General features: G+C 54.7%; 1 protein-coding gene and 1 long non-coding RNA gene across 3 annotated transcripts in view; one reads left to right on the top strand and one right to left on the bottom strand.

Moving 5' to 3' along the window:
• Window positions 1–2,407: 2,407 nt before the first annotated feature.
• On the bottom strand, window positions 2,408–8,878 carry TLX1 (T cell leukemia homeobox 1). Of its 2 annotated transcripts, none has more exons than XM_057298989.1 (3): window positions 8,068–8,878; window positions 5,804–6,005; window positions 2,408–3,529 (listed from the first exon to the last, which is right to left on the bottom strand). In XM_057298989.1, the coding sequence occupies exons 1-3, from the start codon at window positions 8,633–8,635 to the stop codon at window positions 3,526–3,528; spliced, it is 774 nt and encodes a 257-aa protein (XP_057154972.1). In that variant the 5' UTR covers window positions 8,636–8,878; the 3' UTR covers window positions 2,408–3,525. The 2 variants fall into 2 exon arrangements, with proteins under 2 accessions (XP_057154972.1, XP_003825535.1); XM_003825487.4 differs by having other exon boundaries at window positions 2,408–3,506.
• A 109-nt stretch (window positions 8,879–8,987) lies between these two features.
• The window catches only part of LOC130540559 (uncharacterized), a 42,453-nt gene continuing 35,683 nt past the window's right edge, over window positions 8,988–15,757 (top strand). Inside the window, exons 1-2 of the long non-coding RNA XR_008954555.2 lie at window positions 8,988–9,421; window positions 13,078–13,216. This is a non-coding gene — a long non-coding RNA (uncharacterized LOC130540559). The remainder of the gene's footprint in view (window positions 9,422–13,077; window positions 13,217–15,757) is intronic.

Here is a 15,757-nt window from a genome sequence, read left to right as displayed (position 1 = left end):
CGGACGCCCCAGGCCCCAGCGCTGGGATTGTACCGACCTGCGGAATGTCCTCTTCTGCATGAGTCCGCGTCGAGCTGGGCAGGGTCCGAGAGCTGCCGGGCTGAGGGCTCCGGCCTGCATGTGCTCTCCGCGGTTAGTGAGTGTGAGCCCTGTGATGTTCCTGAAGATGGGGGCTGGGGGGGAGGGAGGGTAGGAGGTGTTTTGGGGGACAGGGGTGTTGGGCCTAACTTTGCTCAAGAGAGGATGGGAGCGGGGGTGGAGAGCCCAGGCTTGGGAGCCAGCTTGGGGCTGCTGTGTTTGGGCCGGCCAGCCGCTCCCCCACCTAACCCCCTGTTCCTCTGTTAGGCAATCTGTGTCCAGAAAATGCTCGGAGTTCTCCGGACACAGCAGCCTCTAGAGGCGGTCTTGGGGAATTGGGAGGCGGGAAGAAGGCCACAGTCTCCCCTGGGGTCCTGCTGTGTGATCTGCGCCGGCCGGGAAGCATTGATCTTGAGTCCAAAAGAGGAGAGAAATCGCACCCCGAGAAGAAGGCGCGAGCTCGGTGGCTCCAGTCCTGCGGGAGCAGAGGGGACAGCAGACCTGCCCAGGTAGAGGGAGACGACTTCTGAGGTGCTGGAGGCTATTTCTGGATTTTGCGCGGCCTGGCGCTGGGTGCCACAGCCGGTGAATGCGGGAGACCTGCAGCAGACCCGGCGCTGCCGCCAGAACCTGCTCACTACGCTCCACACAGCTCCTCAGGGCCCAACCTGAGCACTCCGCGGGCCTGTGGGGATGGGGCGGAAAGGCTGGCTGCTGTCTTCGGACCCTGAACCCTCCCCTCTTTTTCTCTTTTCTTCATGTCTACACAAAGTGAGTGACAGAAGCCCCCTCTCATGCGGATATCCCAGAGGACCCCAGATGAGGGGTTGGATGACCAAGCCCACCCTCCACTCAGCCGAACTTCCCCCATGGGCTTGCTGGGGTGGGAAGTTGCTGTGCTCACGACCTGTGTCACAGCCCCCATGGCTGCCGGGCAGGGGCAGGGTTGGGGGACAGTGGTTCTGACAGTTAGGGTGGCTCCCCACCCTCAGTATCCCGCAAACACTTCTGCAGAGCTTCCAGTGACCCCCACACCACGAACTTCCACTTTCCAGCTGGAAAGTTCTCTCACTCTCCCATCCCAGAGAAAAAGCCTCTTACCCTCCATTTCAACTCACCCCTAGGGTGATGAGTTCTGTAGATCCTCCACCACACAGCTTCTTCCAGAAAAGCAGACCCAAGTCAGTCTTGTCTAGGATAATTCGAATAGGCTGGGGACTGGCTGTTATGCCTGTGTGCATGTGTACTGTGGCTGCAGGTCTGGCAAGGGTGGTCTGGAGGGCTCCTGGAAGTTCCCAGAAAGTCAATTCTTTAGATCTCTCCTAGGCCAGGCTAGTGCTGGGAACTGGTAGGTCCCACTTACAGCACCTGAGAGGATTCTGGCCCTAATTTCTGATTCAATGTGCCTCAGTCTCTGCAGCTTGCTGGGTAAGCGTCTAGAGCCCCAGAACTTCAGCAGATGTTGGTCCCGCCACAATGTGTCTGCGTATCACACAACAGACTCCTACCAACACATACACCATCAGCACACAATTACACACACTCATACAGAACCATACCCACCCACTTGCAGTGATGGTCTCCCACAGTGATCCACACTCCCCACTACCTTTACTCCCCCAATTACATTCTGTCACACACAAGTAAATACAGGGAAAATGCACAGCTCACACATGATTACATCTCACACACAATTACACCCATAAAATTCAAGATGATCCACTTCAGAAGCAGTCACACATTTCACAGAAAAATAGATTTACAAAGAGAAACTAATACATATTCTCCCAAACATCAACACGATTCATACATAATCACAAACAATGGTTGATTACACAATTACCCAAAAAGAAACAGTCACATTCACATACGGTTACACACACACCACTACAAGCCTGTGCATACAATGATAGTTTCGATTTGCAACTTAAGCAGAAATAAGCATTTACACGCAAGAATTGCAAACACAATTATACACTTAAATACCATTATAAATATTCACTATTTGCTCGCATTGCTGATTGCTCACATTATCACAAACACACACCACACACACACACACACACACACACACGACTCTCACATCCAAAGAAATCCACATCCTCTCAGGCACTGGTAATCCCAGGAGAGCCTGGCTCTCCCTGCTCTCCTCAACTCTGCCTTCTCTCCATCTGTCCTCCTCCTTTCCTCTCTCCAGAGCCTTAGGGTCCTGCCCTGCAACATGTCTCTCAAGTTCAGGTACCAAGGGCTGCCCCCGAAGCATCAGCTCACACACCAAACCCAAGTAGCTGAAGGACGCTAGGGTCCGCAAGGAGCAGGCAGCCCTGACTCCGGATCCGGAGGCTTTTATTTATTTTTTTCACATAAATTACACAAGCACTTTATAAAATGGTTACACAGAAAACACCTTATAAGTGCATAAATTAACACCCCCCCACCCCTCAAATGGGTTCTGGAGAAATGGGCTGCATTTATGTGAAAACCTGTCTGTGCGTACCTGGATTGGGCTGGGATGTGTGGTGGGGGCCTGGCAGACCAAGTGAGGCTGTTGTAGCTGTTGGCTGTTGTGTATGGTGTAGTGTGTCACAGTGTGGCCATGACCTTGTGTTTGTGCTGGAGGGAGTGCCATGCTGTTCAGGATGAGTCTGTGTCACCCCTGACCTGTGCCTGATCGTAAGGTCCAAAGTGTAAACACTGTGACCCTGTGTCTGGATGACACTCTCCCATAGATACCCATGTGTGGCTCTGGGGTGACACCAGGAGGGACAGTGACACCACCTGTGTGTGGGCCTATGGGTTTCCATGTGTGTGATGAGAAGTGGGTCACAGAGAAGGGGTTTCCCAGGGCAAATTCAGATGACAGCCCTGGGGACCCCAGAAGCTCCTCCTCCCTTACCTCCCTTGCCTCTCTCTGAATCCCACGTTAAAAATTAGAATAAAATGAAATAAACAAAAACAGATTTCTTAACAGTTCAGACAGGTGCGGGACGCCTCTGGGAGGGGGGCGCGTGTCCTTGTCCCTTGAGCTCTTCCACCGAAGGGAGAACAGTGTCGGCACAAATGTGGGGGCCCTTCGGGGCCGTGCGAGGGCAGTGTTCCCCTCCTGGGTGCAGTCTGAGGCCAGGAGGGTGGGGAGGAGTCCTGGGTCTCAGGCCTCAGTGACCCCTGAGTGGGCCTGGGGTCCCACAGGGCAGAATGGGCAGGCTCACTCGCAGGCCGACGCCACCGACGTGACGCTAGTGATTTTGGTCGAGTCGTCAGACCACGGCTGCAGATTCTGCAGGGCGAAGAGCGACGAGTTGTGCACGCACAGAGGGTCAGCGGGCAGCGGCTGTGCCAGGCTCTTCTGGAAGGCCTCCTGCTGCAACTGCAGGAGGATGCGGTTCGCTTGCTGCCTCTCGGCCTCCCGTTCCTCCGCAGTCTGCCGTCTGCACCGGGAACAAGCCGTTACCTGCCAGGAGCACCAACCCAGCTCCCGCGTGTGCCCAACTCCTGGTGAGTTCCCAGGAGATAAACTGAACGAGCGCTGCTCGCCTTTGCAGTCCCCAAATCCAGTTTGGGCCCCTATAACGCATTCCCTTCTTTTGAGAGTCCTGACTCCAACAAAGACTGGAAACCCCAAAGCGGATGGAGCCAAGGTATCCCAGAGGAGGAGCAGTGGGAAAGTCTGCGAGGCCCAAACAGCTGGGACTCGCATCCACGCGCAGCGCCCACACCCCGGAGGCCTCACGAGGGGCAGCCGGGGTAGGATGGCATCTCGCCTCCCCCTCCCCGGCCCTGAGGGAGACCAGGTGCCATTCCAAGCCAGAGGGCCCTCACCCTACCCACAAGTCCAGGGCAGAGAGGCAAGGACCAGCGGCTACGATCTGCTCTGCGGGACGTCTCTTTCCTCCCTCTCTCTGCGAATGTCTTCTAGGCCTTGGGCCTTCTGTGTGGAGCCCTGTGCCCTACGGGGGCTCCTGCTGGACCCACTGGCTTCCTCTGAGGCAGTTCAGGGAGGCGATGACTCACTTATTCCATTTACTGCTGCCCCTCCACCCTGTCAACTGAGATCAAACGTCTGTCTCTAAGGTGGACAGACCTAATGGGAGTCCCTGGGGCCTTCAGAAGCAATTTGTAGGCGATCGATGAAGCCATGCGAAGCCTGCAAGGGCCTCTTCCAGCAGCGGCTGCTGACCTGCTCTGGGCCGCCTTTTCTTGACTCTGTGTATCTTTCCGTCTTTCGTCTTTCCCTTATCCCCTGCATTTCAAACGGCCTGAATATTTCTCTTTTATGCTTTGTGTCTTATCTCTCGTTTTCTCTCCTCCCCACCCACTTGGTTCTCTCTGAATTAAAGGAATTTGTTTGAAAAGAAAATGGTGGTTTCAGTCATCCATTGCTTTTTCTTTATTATACATAAATAAGACTTCTGCAGGCTGCCTGTTTTTCTCCTTTTTTTTCCTTGAGCGGGGTCCCTATCCCTCTCCACCTCTGAAACTGGTTGTGTTTCAGTTTCTCTCTTTGCCTGCCTCTTTCTTTCTCTGTGCCCCTCTCTCTGGGAGGCCTGCCAGGCTGCCTCTCCTCCCCTAGGCCAGCAGCCCTCAGTAGGCCTTGGAAACCGGAGTCCCCCCAACCCCCGAGCTAGCCCTGGCTCCCTCTTTAGCGTTCCAAGGTCTAAGGCCGCATCCCCCACTCCTTTCCCAGCGTCAGAAATGTTGTGGTAGAATCGTGGGGCCATGGCTTCCTTTGTGGCCCCGTAGGCGGAATCCCAGGCAGATTCCTCGCCTTCGTTCAGAAAAAGAGGAAACTCCAATTCCTTCCTCCTGCCCCAAGGCCCGCCCGTCTCGGCGCCGCCGACTTCGCCCAGACTCTCCCGCGCTACCCCACAGGGCCTGAGCTAGGGGAGAAACTCCGGCGGGCAAGGGCCAGATGTGCGGGAGGGTGCAGCGTGCCAGAGGGTGCAGCCGGAGAAAGCGTCAGTGCGCGCGGAGAGGGAGGCTGCTCGAGAGTGTTGGGGACGCTTCACGTCCGTGAGCGTAAATGTGAAAAAACAAAACAAAACAAAAAGCCCATTGCGTAGTAACTAGAGTTGTGGCTATGGGAGAAGGAAAATTCTCTTTCTCACACACACCCATCTGCTCCTAATTGATTCCCCTTTCAGTGGGACCCGCGAAACCCCGCCGCAGCCGGCGCGGATTGATTTTCTCCTTCCAGGGTAGGGACCCGCTGCGCAAAGGCCGGGTGTCTGGGGGAGGAGACCGTCAGGAGGGCCGCGGTCTGGTGCCACAGACCGTCTGCCGGGAGCCCGGCTGGAGCGCTGCAACAAGGTGCGGGCTGTTCTGCATCCAGTCTCCAGGACAGAGCAGGATTCCATAAGCAAGAGTTTGCGCAAACAAAAAGCTCCCCAGGACTCACAGATCCCTGGAGCCTGGACTGCGTGGAGTGCACTAACCCGCCTGTTTGCCCAAGCGGCGGAATAGACCTGCCGCGTCTACACCGGCAGAGAGCGTGCCAACCAGAAAGCCCTGAAGCCTCCGGTAAAACAGAGCCAGGGCTCTTCAGCCCCATCCCAGCTATCGGCCTCGGTTGCTTCCAGCTCCCCGCAAGCCTAGCGGGAGCTCGCTCCTCCGAAAGGATCAGAAACCGCGAGCGGAAAAAGTGTGTGCGCCCCACGAGAGGCCAATGAACCGAGAGCTGCCTGAGACCACGCCGCTCGCGGGCGGCCGGCCCGCCCCGCTTGCTCACCTCCACTTTGTCCGCCGGTTCTGGAACCAGGTTTTGACCTGCGCATCGGTCATTTTGAGCGCCTTGGCCAGGGCGGCGCGCTCGGCCGAGGCCAGGTACTTCTGGCGGTGGAAGCGCTTCTCCAGCTCGCAGATCTGCAGGCGTGTGAAGGACGTGCGCGGCTTCTTCTTCTTGGGGGGCGTCCGGTTCTGATAGGGGTGACCTATACGGCGTGTTACAGTGAAGGGTGAGAGGGCCACTGGAGCGGGAGACAGACAGACGGCAGAGGCAAGCAGCAGAGCGTCAGGAAGCGTCCCAGGCCCAACACCCCGCGAGTCAGCGAGCGCAGCAGCTGAACCCCCACGAGCAGGGCCGAGATCCTCCCGTTAGCCCTCAGCGACAAGCCCACGGCGGGAAACGGCCTCCTCCTGCCCGCCAGTCCGACGCCGCCGTCGCCGCTACCACGGAGGCCTCCCTAGCCCCGGGCTCCCGCGAGCCCAACCACCTCCCTGCCGCCTCTCCTCCAGGGGCAGTCTAAGGCGAGCTAATGGTCACGCTCCCGTCCCCTCAGTCAGCCCCAGGCCTTCAGGCTCAGAGTAAGAGGCCGAGCCTGACTCTGGAAGCCGACCTGAGCCTCCATCCACAGCAGCACACACCAACACAACGTACAACGGGGGCAAACTCACAGATCTATACACCCAAACAGGACCAGACAAGCACAGGCACGGGACAAGCACACAGGACACAGAGCAACACAAGGCCACAGCCATACACTCGCTGAAACCGCCTTCATGCCTGACACAGTATTAGGGCCCCGCGGTAGGCCCTAAACCGGGTACCTTTCACCAGAGGCCCAGGATTAGTGGACTCCCGGCTGGGTTTCCAGCAGGGCCCTTCAAGACTGGCCTGGCCTGGGTGGGGAATGGGATGGGTACCAGGCCCTGCTGCCCCAGGCCAGAAAAAACTTAGGTTGGGGGCACTGGGACCCCTCTAGGGAGGGCCCTTCCTGAGGCCTAGACCCAAGCAACTGTTCTTCCTCTGGACACCAGCCTCCACACCACTTCTGTCCTGGCCCCAGAGTCTGGTAAGAAGCTGCAGAAGCAGTTTCCCTGGCTGTGCTGCTGCCTGGAACAGAAGCAGGAAGCCAGGGGTGCTTTGGAATCTCCTGGCCCAGTATCTAGCTCTCAGCAGCTTCTCCCAAGTAGTTATGTAAACCCCCCTTTCACTGTTGGGCCCTTGAACCGGGGGACCCCCAGGAGGCCCCATCTCTGCCAGCAGCAGCCAGTACCTCCTGCCTCCTCTCTCTAAGATCGGCTGGCTAACCTGGGCTCAATTTGTGGCTGCTTCCCAGCCCGGACGGAAGGATCGTGGTCTAGGATCCAGGGAACCCTAAGGGGAGCAGAAAGTGAGAACGGGGGAAGGGATCCACGCCAGAGGGAGAGTTGAGTGCCCGGAGTGGAAACGGGAGCAGAAGGAGCCAGGGCCAGCAGAGGAAGGCGGGAGCGAGCAGCAGAGAAGGCGGCAGCGGCCACCACTTAGTACCCAATGTCCCGGGAGTAGTCTTCCCGCCACCGATCACCAGCCTACCGGTGCATTGTTCGTGCCCAAGATAACAGGACTGGGCCCGGGGTAGGACACCCAGCCGGGAGAGAACAAAAATGAAAAGCTAGCTGTCCTGGGCGGCTATGCCCCGCTGCCATCCTCCCAGATGAAGCCTGCTCTCCGGAAAAAAAAAAGGCCACTGGTTCTGCTGATTTACCGGGGCTCAGAGCCCCCACTGGCCCCGCAGCACCACGGGCACCGGAGCTAGGAGCGCGAAGTGCATGTGTGTAGGGGACTGGAGGTGGGGGAACCTGTTCTTTTTTTGTGTCTGATCCTGGGGCTCGCTTCCTGGGTCCTAGAACAGCAGCCAGGACGGAAGAAACTGTTCACGTTGCACCCCTTTCTCTAAGATTCCCAGGCCCAGAGTAGCTGCAGAAGGTGGTCCTGAATCTATGGCCTCCTTCTCTCTGCCTGACCCGGCTAGTGGATCCCGAGAGGGGACCAGGGAGAGCTCCTCCGAGCAGGGGTCCTTCGGGAGACAGAGAGGGGTCCAGGCTGAGAGAACTCTTCAAGCATGGCGAGTCTGCGTTATAGAATCGGGCGGGCGGCTCAACTTGGGGGAAGCACCAAGAAGAGCTGGGCGACCTGGCTCGCAGAACGGGCTTTGGGGAGCCACCCGGCGGGGCAGGGGTAGCACGGAGCCCGGGCCGCGGCCAGGCGGGGAGCGCGCGGGCCGGACTCACCTGTGAACCTGTCCTTTGTGTATCTGCGGTTACTCTCCATCCAGGGGAAGGTGAGGCCAGTGAGGTTGTTGACGCCCGGCATGGCAGGCACAGAGGGCACGGTGGGCAAGCCGGTGGCCAGGGGCTGGGGGTGGGCCACGGCTCCGGCGAGCGGCCTGTGTGCCGGCACCCGGATCACCCCCGCAGCGCTGAGTGCCCCGGCACCGCCGCTGCTGCCGCCGCCGCCGCCAGGACCGGGGCCGCCCGCCAAGGCCATGTTCACGTTGTAGGAGCCGGTCAGAGGACCCATGCTGCAGGCGCCGCCGCCGCCTGCCGGGCCTCCGGGGCCGCCGGGACCTCCAGTACCATAGGCCCCCGCGCCTCCAGCCCCCGCCCCGGCCGCGGAGCCCCCGCCGCCGTAAGTGTAGGCGCCTCCGACCAAGCAGCCAAGGCCGTATTCTCCGTCCTGGAGGCGCGAGGCGGGCCCCATGCAGCCACCCTGGTCCGGGCTGTTGAGGATCTGGTCGATGCCGAAGCTAATGGGCTCTGCGTGGCCCGGGTGGAGGTGGTGCGGACCCAGGTGCTCCATGCTGGCCCTGGCCCCACGGGGGGGCCCGGGCGGCGGCGCTCGCTGCGCTCGGCTCGGGGGGGCAGCTAGCAGGGGCTGGGAGGCAACAGCGGCTCCTGGCTGCGCGGAGACTTGGAAGCGAAGTGCGCAGAAAGGCTAAAGTAGAAGGCGGAGGGGAGGGAGAGAGGGGGCGCCGTATTCTTCCCCTCTCTGGCTTCTGCTTCCCCGCTCCGGCTGCTCGCTCGCTGTTGACTCTGGGACATCAATCACCAGGCGAAAAAGCCCGGTGCAAGAGAGCTTCGCGGTTTCGACCGGGTCTCTCCATTGGCTGTGCGCGGAGAGGAGCGGGGTGAATGACAGCGCGAGGGAGGGGAGGGGAGGGGGAGAGGAAGGCCAGAAGCCGAGACTGATGCAGGAGCCAGAGATAGAGGGACGGAGACCAAGACTCGGAGCAGTTCATGAAGAGAGAGAAGAGGGGAACAAGGAGAGGCTTAAAAGGAAAAGGGAAAACAGGAAGCGACCATTCCCAGAGACGGACAGACAGACAAACCCAAGGAGGGTGAAGTCAACTGTCTTCCCGGCCTGTTGGGAGCCCTCCCCTCACTTTGAACTGGGCCAAAGGAGTCCAGCCCACAAGGCGTCTGAGGAAGGGATGTCTCTGCCCAACTGGAGAATCTCCCCAAGGGCTCAGCTGGGAAACACCTGTCACTCAACCAGGAGATTTACTCCAAATTTCAAGTCCAGCTTTTTAGAAAGTAGAAGACTGTCTACTCCCCAGGTATGGAGCCCAGGCCCTGAGGCAGGACGGTGAGTTCAGGCTTGCCCTTCTTTAAAACACAGGCCTATGAACAACTGGCTATATGTTATAAAAATCAGCAACCACCCCCCAACTCAGCCTTCTTAGACAAATTCAGGAAGGGAACATTTCCTGAAAGGCAGGCACAAGTCAAGAGGGTTGGTTTGGGGTCTGCTGCCAGGGTGCCCATGCCTCAACATACCCCTTTGGTTTTAAATAAACAGATGTGTCAAGAAGTAAAATCCTACAGGGTTCGAAAGAGGCAATTCCTACAGTGTTTGAATGAATTCAACCAGATTGCATTCCACCTAACAATTGCCCCAGGGTTGGCTATTCCAGACAAGAAGCCTTTGGACTGTGGTGTGTGTTCTTTTCTTACTTTTGGAATCTTGGGAGGGAGCCATAGGGGCTTAAGGCCGTGGGGGCTGGGATTGGTGGGACTAGGATCAGGGAAGTGCATCCAGGACAAATTTAGGCCTTTCCAACGTTTTGCCAGTGGCTGTCTGGCTGAGAGCCCAAGAGAAAAGGAGGAAACTCCCTTTTTCTTCTTCCTGTCTTTCCCCTCTCCAGTAGAAAATGTTTGCTACCTTTTAGAAGCCAAGCTTTGGGAAAGGCACAGGTTCCATCACTTGGGATCTATTTCTGTTCTATTTCAGTTCAGTTTCAGATTAGACTTTTGGGTAGGCCCTGTCTCTATCTGGAAAGATGCTAGGATGTGAAGACTCACATTCTCTCCCATCAAGTCTTATTGCAATCTATTTGCTTTGGGCATGTCTGTCACCTCCACTTGAAGAGATCTTCATGGAGGCAGAGAGTGGCTTATTCATTTCTGTTCTCTCCTGAAGAATACAGCCCCAAACAACAAAATATGGTCATCTTGGGTGAATAACAAATGAATGTATCTCTTTATTCAATAATATTTATTGAGTACTGTACTCACTATGTGTCAGGCACTGTTCTAGGCATGGGGGACATAGCAGTGAACAAAACAAAGGTCCTGACCTCATGAAGCTTACATTCTATAGAGGAGGTCAGACAATAAGCAAAGAAGCAAATACAACAAGACAGATGTTAGTAAGTATTATGGAGAACAATATAAACTCTACACCAATCCTTCGAGATGAGTATTCTCCCTATTTTACAGATGTGAGGAAAGTACATTTCAGAATAGCTATGATTGGTGTGGATCAATATGGAGGAGCTAGACTCAACTTGCTTTTGTGGGTTAGCCTGGAAACCTACGTGCTGGTTGGAAGTTTGTATCTGTGGGGAAAACCTTGTCTGAGCTCTAGCCAGGTGGACAAAGGCCCACTCAAGACAAAGCCAAATGTGAAATTGGTAGTTGTTTGTAAACACTAAGCAGAAGGCTGGGCATGGTGGCTCACACCTGTAATCCCAGCACTTTGGGAGGCTGAGGCGGGCAGATCACGAGGTCAGGAGATCGAGACCATCCTGGCTAACACGGTGAAACCCCGTCTCTACCAAAAGTACAAAAAATTAGCCAGGCGTGGTGGTGGGCACCTGTAGTCCCAGCTACTCAGGAAGCTGAGGCAGGAGAATGGCGTGAACCCAGGAGGCAGAGCTTGCAGTGAGCTAAGATCGCGCCACTGCACTCCAGCCTGGGCAACAGTGCAAGACTCCATCTCAAAAAACAAACAAACAAACAAAAAAACACTAAGCAGAAACATGAGAGGGCTCCGCTCCCTCGCCAGTTCTCTTCTTCCCACTTACCCAATCCAGGTACTCTACCCCTTCCCAGGGAGTTCCATAACTTACTTTGGAAGTTGTCTGACCCCGAATGAATCTCTTCCTGCCTCTTATCTTGAGGGAACTAAAGCAGAAATAAATTATTTATTGAAAGACAGTTTTGTGCCAGGTACCACATCATGCTTATCTCATTTAAGACTTATAACAACCCAGGTAAGTTAATAGAAATGTCCCAATTTTTTTATAATTGAGAGAATTGAATGAATGTTCATGGCAGTATTATTCATGATAGCCCAAAAGGGGAAACAACTCAGATGTCCACCAACTGATGAATAGATAAACAAAATTTGGTATATCCACACATGGAATATTATTTAGCCATAAAAAGGAAAAGAAGGGAAATGCTGGTTCATGCTATAACATGGATGAACCTAGGAGACTATTCTGCTAAGTGAAAGAAGCCAAGCACAAAGGCCACATATTGTATGATTCCACTTTTATGAAATGTCCAAAATAGGCAAATCCACAGAGGCAGAGAGTAGATTAGTGGTTTCCAGGGACTGGGGGCAGCAGGGAATGGAAATTGACTGCTAATGGATACAGAATTCCTTTTGGAATGATGAAAACATTCTGGAATGAGATAGTGGTGATGGTTACATAACTTTTAAAAATATTAAAACCCACCGAATTATACATTTTAAAGGGGCTGAATATTATAGCATATGAATTATACCTCATTTTTAAAAAGAAAAAAATGGCTGGGTGCAGTGGCCCGTGCCTGTAGTTCTAGCAGCTCTGCAGGGTGAGGCTAGAGGATCACTTGGGGCCAGGAATTTGAGCCTGAGATGTGCTATAATTGCACCTCTAGCCTGGGCAACATAGCAATGCCCCATCTCTAAAAAGAAAATGAAAACTGAGACTCAGTAAAGAGAACAAACTTGCTCCAAGTTCCATAGACAGAGAAGATTGATCTGGAATCTCAAAATCTGAGCTATTTTCCTTCTTTGAGGCTGAAAACTATGGGGAAGGGTACTGCAGCTTTTTTTGAGGCTGGGTCCTAGTGGCCTCACTCCTTTTAGTCTCACCACAGTTTTACTTGCTGCAGTTAAAACCCCATCTTTTGGTGTGGGTTGGTTGAAGGTAAAATTTACAAAACTAAATAAAATAAAATAAAATAAACCACCTATCTTTCCAGGTGCACATCTCCAGCTCAGATGGCCTCCCAACCCTTTTGGCATTTGCCTGATCTACCTCTTGAACTCCTCAGATCTGGTACCAGTTGTCCAGGGTACCTGGGAGGAGACTTTACCATTCCTGGCCCAGCTTAAGGTTGGCAGAGTCACCACTCCCTTGTACATGGCCCACTAAGACTGTCAAGCTCTTCTCATTAAAATCCAGCAGCCCAGGGATATACTGACTTTCCCCTGCTATCACAGCCGCTTCCTTGACGGATTTCTTCCTTTTTCCCCTCCTACCTTTTTTGTTTATCAGAGTCAACTTTTATCCCAATTGGGGATACTCCCAACTTTTACCCTCAATGAGGTGCTGGGATTCTGTGAGTCAGCTTAATCCCAGCCTTTGTCTTCCAATAGGGTATTTACTGAGGGCCAAGACTACCCTCTCTGTCCCTTCCTTACCTAGAAAGATGAGACCGGAGGGTCAGGATTTGCTGGGCTCTGGCGCCCACCCCTTCTCCTGAGAGCAGTGTTACCTGAGCACGGTGTTGCAAGGTTGGGAAGTTTTCTGAAACAGGAGAGGAGACTCACACAAGTTTATATTCGCTGCAGCTTCTGTGTTTCCACCGTGCTTTTGCATGCCTTGCAAAACAGCCCTGATAGGAATGAGGAGGGAGGGGAAGAAAGCAGGACTCACAGAGCAACTGCCATGTGTGAGCCACCAGAATGATCTCTCCACTCATCTTTAATCCTGTGATGTGGTTTTTGTTATCCCCATTTTACAGATGAGAAAACCAAGGCACTGAAAGCTGGAAAGGGGCAGACCAGACGCAAACACTGCTTTCTTGACTCCACTCACTACAAGCTGCTTCCTTAAGCCTAAACTTGGCTCTTGCCTCACAGGACTATCTTGCAGGAACCTAGGTGAGTTGCAGATCCTTCTCTCTGGTTCTGAGGCCACCTGGTAACACCCCTCCCCCCAAGCACTGGCTCCCCCTGGCCTGCAGAATAAAAAAGTGCCTCCAATTAAAAGAAGAGCAGCTGGGGCCAGGGCCCGGGCTGGGGGAGGAGGAAAGGACGGGCTCAGCCCAGGGGGAGGCCCCTTTGGATCCCACACAATCTCCTCCTCTTCCCCGCTCTGAAAGAGACCCCCGGGCCAGGGGTTGTCCTTTAGCTTACGGGTATGTGTGGAAACTTAATTACTTTGTGTTTGTGGGGCCGTGCATCCACGAGGGGAAAGCTGGATGGGAAAGCCTGTGTGACAGTCAGGATTGAGAGGGCTGTGCAGATGTCCTGGGCATGTCTTTAAGAAATAATTTTAACAATGTATTCAATGAATAATTATAGAGCGTCTAGTATGTATCAGGCACTGTGTTAGGCTGTTGGGATACAACTGCAAGCAAAATGCATGTTGGTAAGAGTGTTGGAGGAAAAGAAGGGAGTCTGGGTATTTTATACAACTGGATTTTGTCATGTGAGGATGTATGTGTCAGTGAGAATGCAAGTGAATGTGTTTTCTGCAACCGGATGAGTATGTGTTTACAACTGTTCCTCTGTAGTGAGTGCCTGTGATGGGATGAGGGCATCCCTCTGCTACGACTGCGTGCTGCAGATGGTGTGTACCATGGGAGGAGTGTCTTTTATTCCGATGGAATTGTCAGAGAAGTGGCTGTGTATGGGCCTGTGGTCGTGGGGAGGGGGACACAGGGTATACCCAATGGATATATAGTAGGGAAAGGGGGCTGAGAAATATGTAAGGGGATATGTGACATGATGCGATCCATGGCGGGGCCAATGGGGTCTGCATTCCTAGTACCGAAAGTGTTCCCTCTACCTTCCCATTTGTCTCAGAAAAGGGGCAGAAAACTTTCCCTGCTGTGGGAGAGGCAGGATCACCTGGTGACTTAGGGACTTAGAGACCCAGTAAAGGGCACTGTAACTCCAGGAGCCCTGGGTTGGGGAGGAGGGTCTCTAGGAGCCTAGACTGAGGAGGTAGGGGGAGTGAGTAGGCCAAGTGACTCAGCTCAATGAGTCCTCGGGGTTGGGGGGGTTGTTCCAAGGCCAGCCCCCTGTCCCCCTACCCAATTCTTACATAAGATATGGAGGACCTCTCCAACACCAATGGACAGGCACACATTTTCCCATCAGTGGAGAGACCCTGAATGGATAAAGGACAGATGGACAGGAGACAGACATGTCCCTGCTGTAGGCCACACTTAGCTGTCACCTTGTGTAGGGGTAGGGAATTTTCTTCTCCTCCCCTGCCCATTCCTCTCAATCAGAGCCCAGCAGGTGGATGCTTCAGAAATAGGGTGCTTCTGTAGGGATCCCTTCCCTTCACTGTCTCCCCTCCCTGCTCGGCTTCTTACCCTAAAGGAAGCTGTTGGCCTCATTACCCCTGGGCATTGAGCTAAGGCTTCAGGCCTCTCTCTGACTAATTCCCTCCCAAGAGAGGCCCAGAGATCCTCAGATTCCACCATCCATCCAGCACTGTATTGACCATGGTGGCCTTGATTAGGGAATCTCCCATCCTGAGTCACCTCCAAGGATGCCAGAAACCTGGAAAGGGGCAGGTAGGGAGTAGGCTAAGAGAAGGCTCAGGGAAGGACAGACCCCCAGGGCCCTGCTCCCCCAGATAGCTCTCAAAGGGCTCCCTGGGCACGGAGTTCAGAGTCCCATCAGTGGGTCCCATCAGTAGGGCAGCTGAGCCTAGGACCCAGGGCTGTGGACCAGCCCCAACCTCTCTCATCCTTCGTGTCTCCCTTGGCTCCACTCTGCTGGCCAGGTGGGTCTGTGCTGGGTCCAGAAGCCAAGCCCTGCACTAAGGTGTGGGGGACGGAGAAGAAGCCAAGAGAGCACCAGCCTGCTGTGGGACCAGGCCTCTGAGGGCCCCGCTGCTTTCTAAGAACCATCCTATTCCTTCCTGGGGTTGGCCAGCTCCCTTTGCGGTCTGCAGAAAGGACCTCTACAGGTGTGCGGATCCCTCACTTTGCCTGTGCACAGTAAAACAGAGGAATGAGGCAAGCTTTCCAGCTGGGTGGGTGACGGCCCTGCAGTGGCCAGCTCTACCCAGATTTCTCATCTCAATTCCTCGCCTCTGCTGGGGGTGCAGATTTGGCCTCAGAGTAAGGGTGGGTGGAGATGCTCAAGCACAGGAAACCCAGCCTCCCAGGGGACCCAATCCTGAACTGTGGCTGAAGAGGTGGAGGTGGGGGTCATGCAGTCCCTCCTACGTGCTAGGGTCACCTTGACACAGGCAGGTCTAGTTATTTCAGGGGGTACTTAGGACTGTTTGCACATTGGAAGCTGCAGGCTCCTGCTGAGCCAGGGCTGGACTGTGCTGGGAGTGGAAAACTGACTGGGACACCTCCTCAAGATGAGAGAGCCTGGCTACCTAGGACTCTGCCTCCACCCGAGCCTGGTGGATGGAGTTCAGGTTTGATACTAACTTGCCAAGCTCCTCTT

This window comes from Pan paniscus, chromosome 8, assembly GCF_029289425.2.
Source record: "Pan paniscus chromosome 8, NHGRI_mPanPan1-v2.0_pri, whole genome shotgun sequence".
Taxonomy (NCBI): Eukaryota; Metazoa; Chordata; class Mammalia; order Primates; family Hominidae; genus Pan; species Pan paniscus.
This window is presented reverse-complemented; position numbering and strand designations above follow the sequence as displayed.

Coding starts and splice junctions, on each gene's coding strand:
- TLX1 (XM_003825487.4), bottom strand. CDS start 8,635: ATGGAGCACCTGGGTCCGCACCACCTCCACCCGGGCCACGCAGAGCCC. Junction 6,006..8,067: donor CACAAAGGACAGGTTCACAG/GTGAGTCCGGCC, acceptor CACGCCGTATAG/GTCACCCCTATCAGAACCGG. Junction 3,507..5,803: donor AACCGGCGGACAAAGTGGAG/GTGAGCAAGCGG, acceptor TTCCCGGTGCAG/ACGGCAGACTGCGGAGGAAC.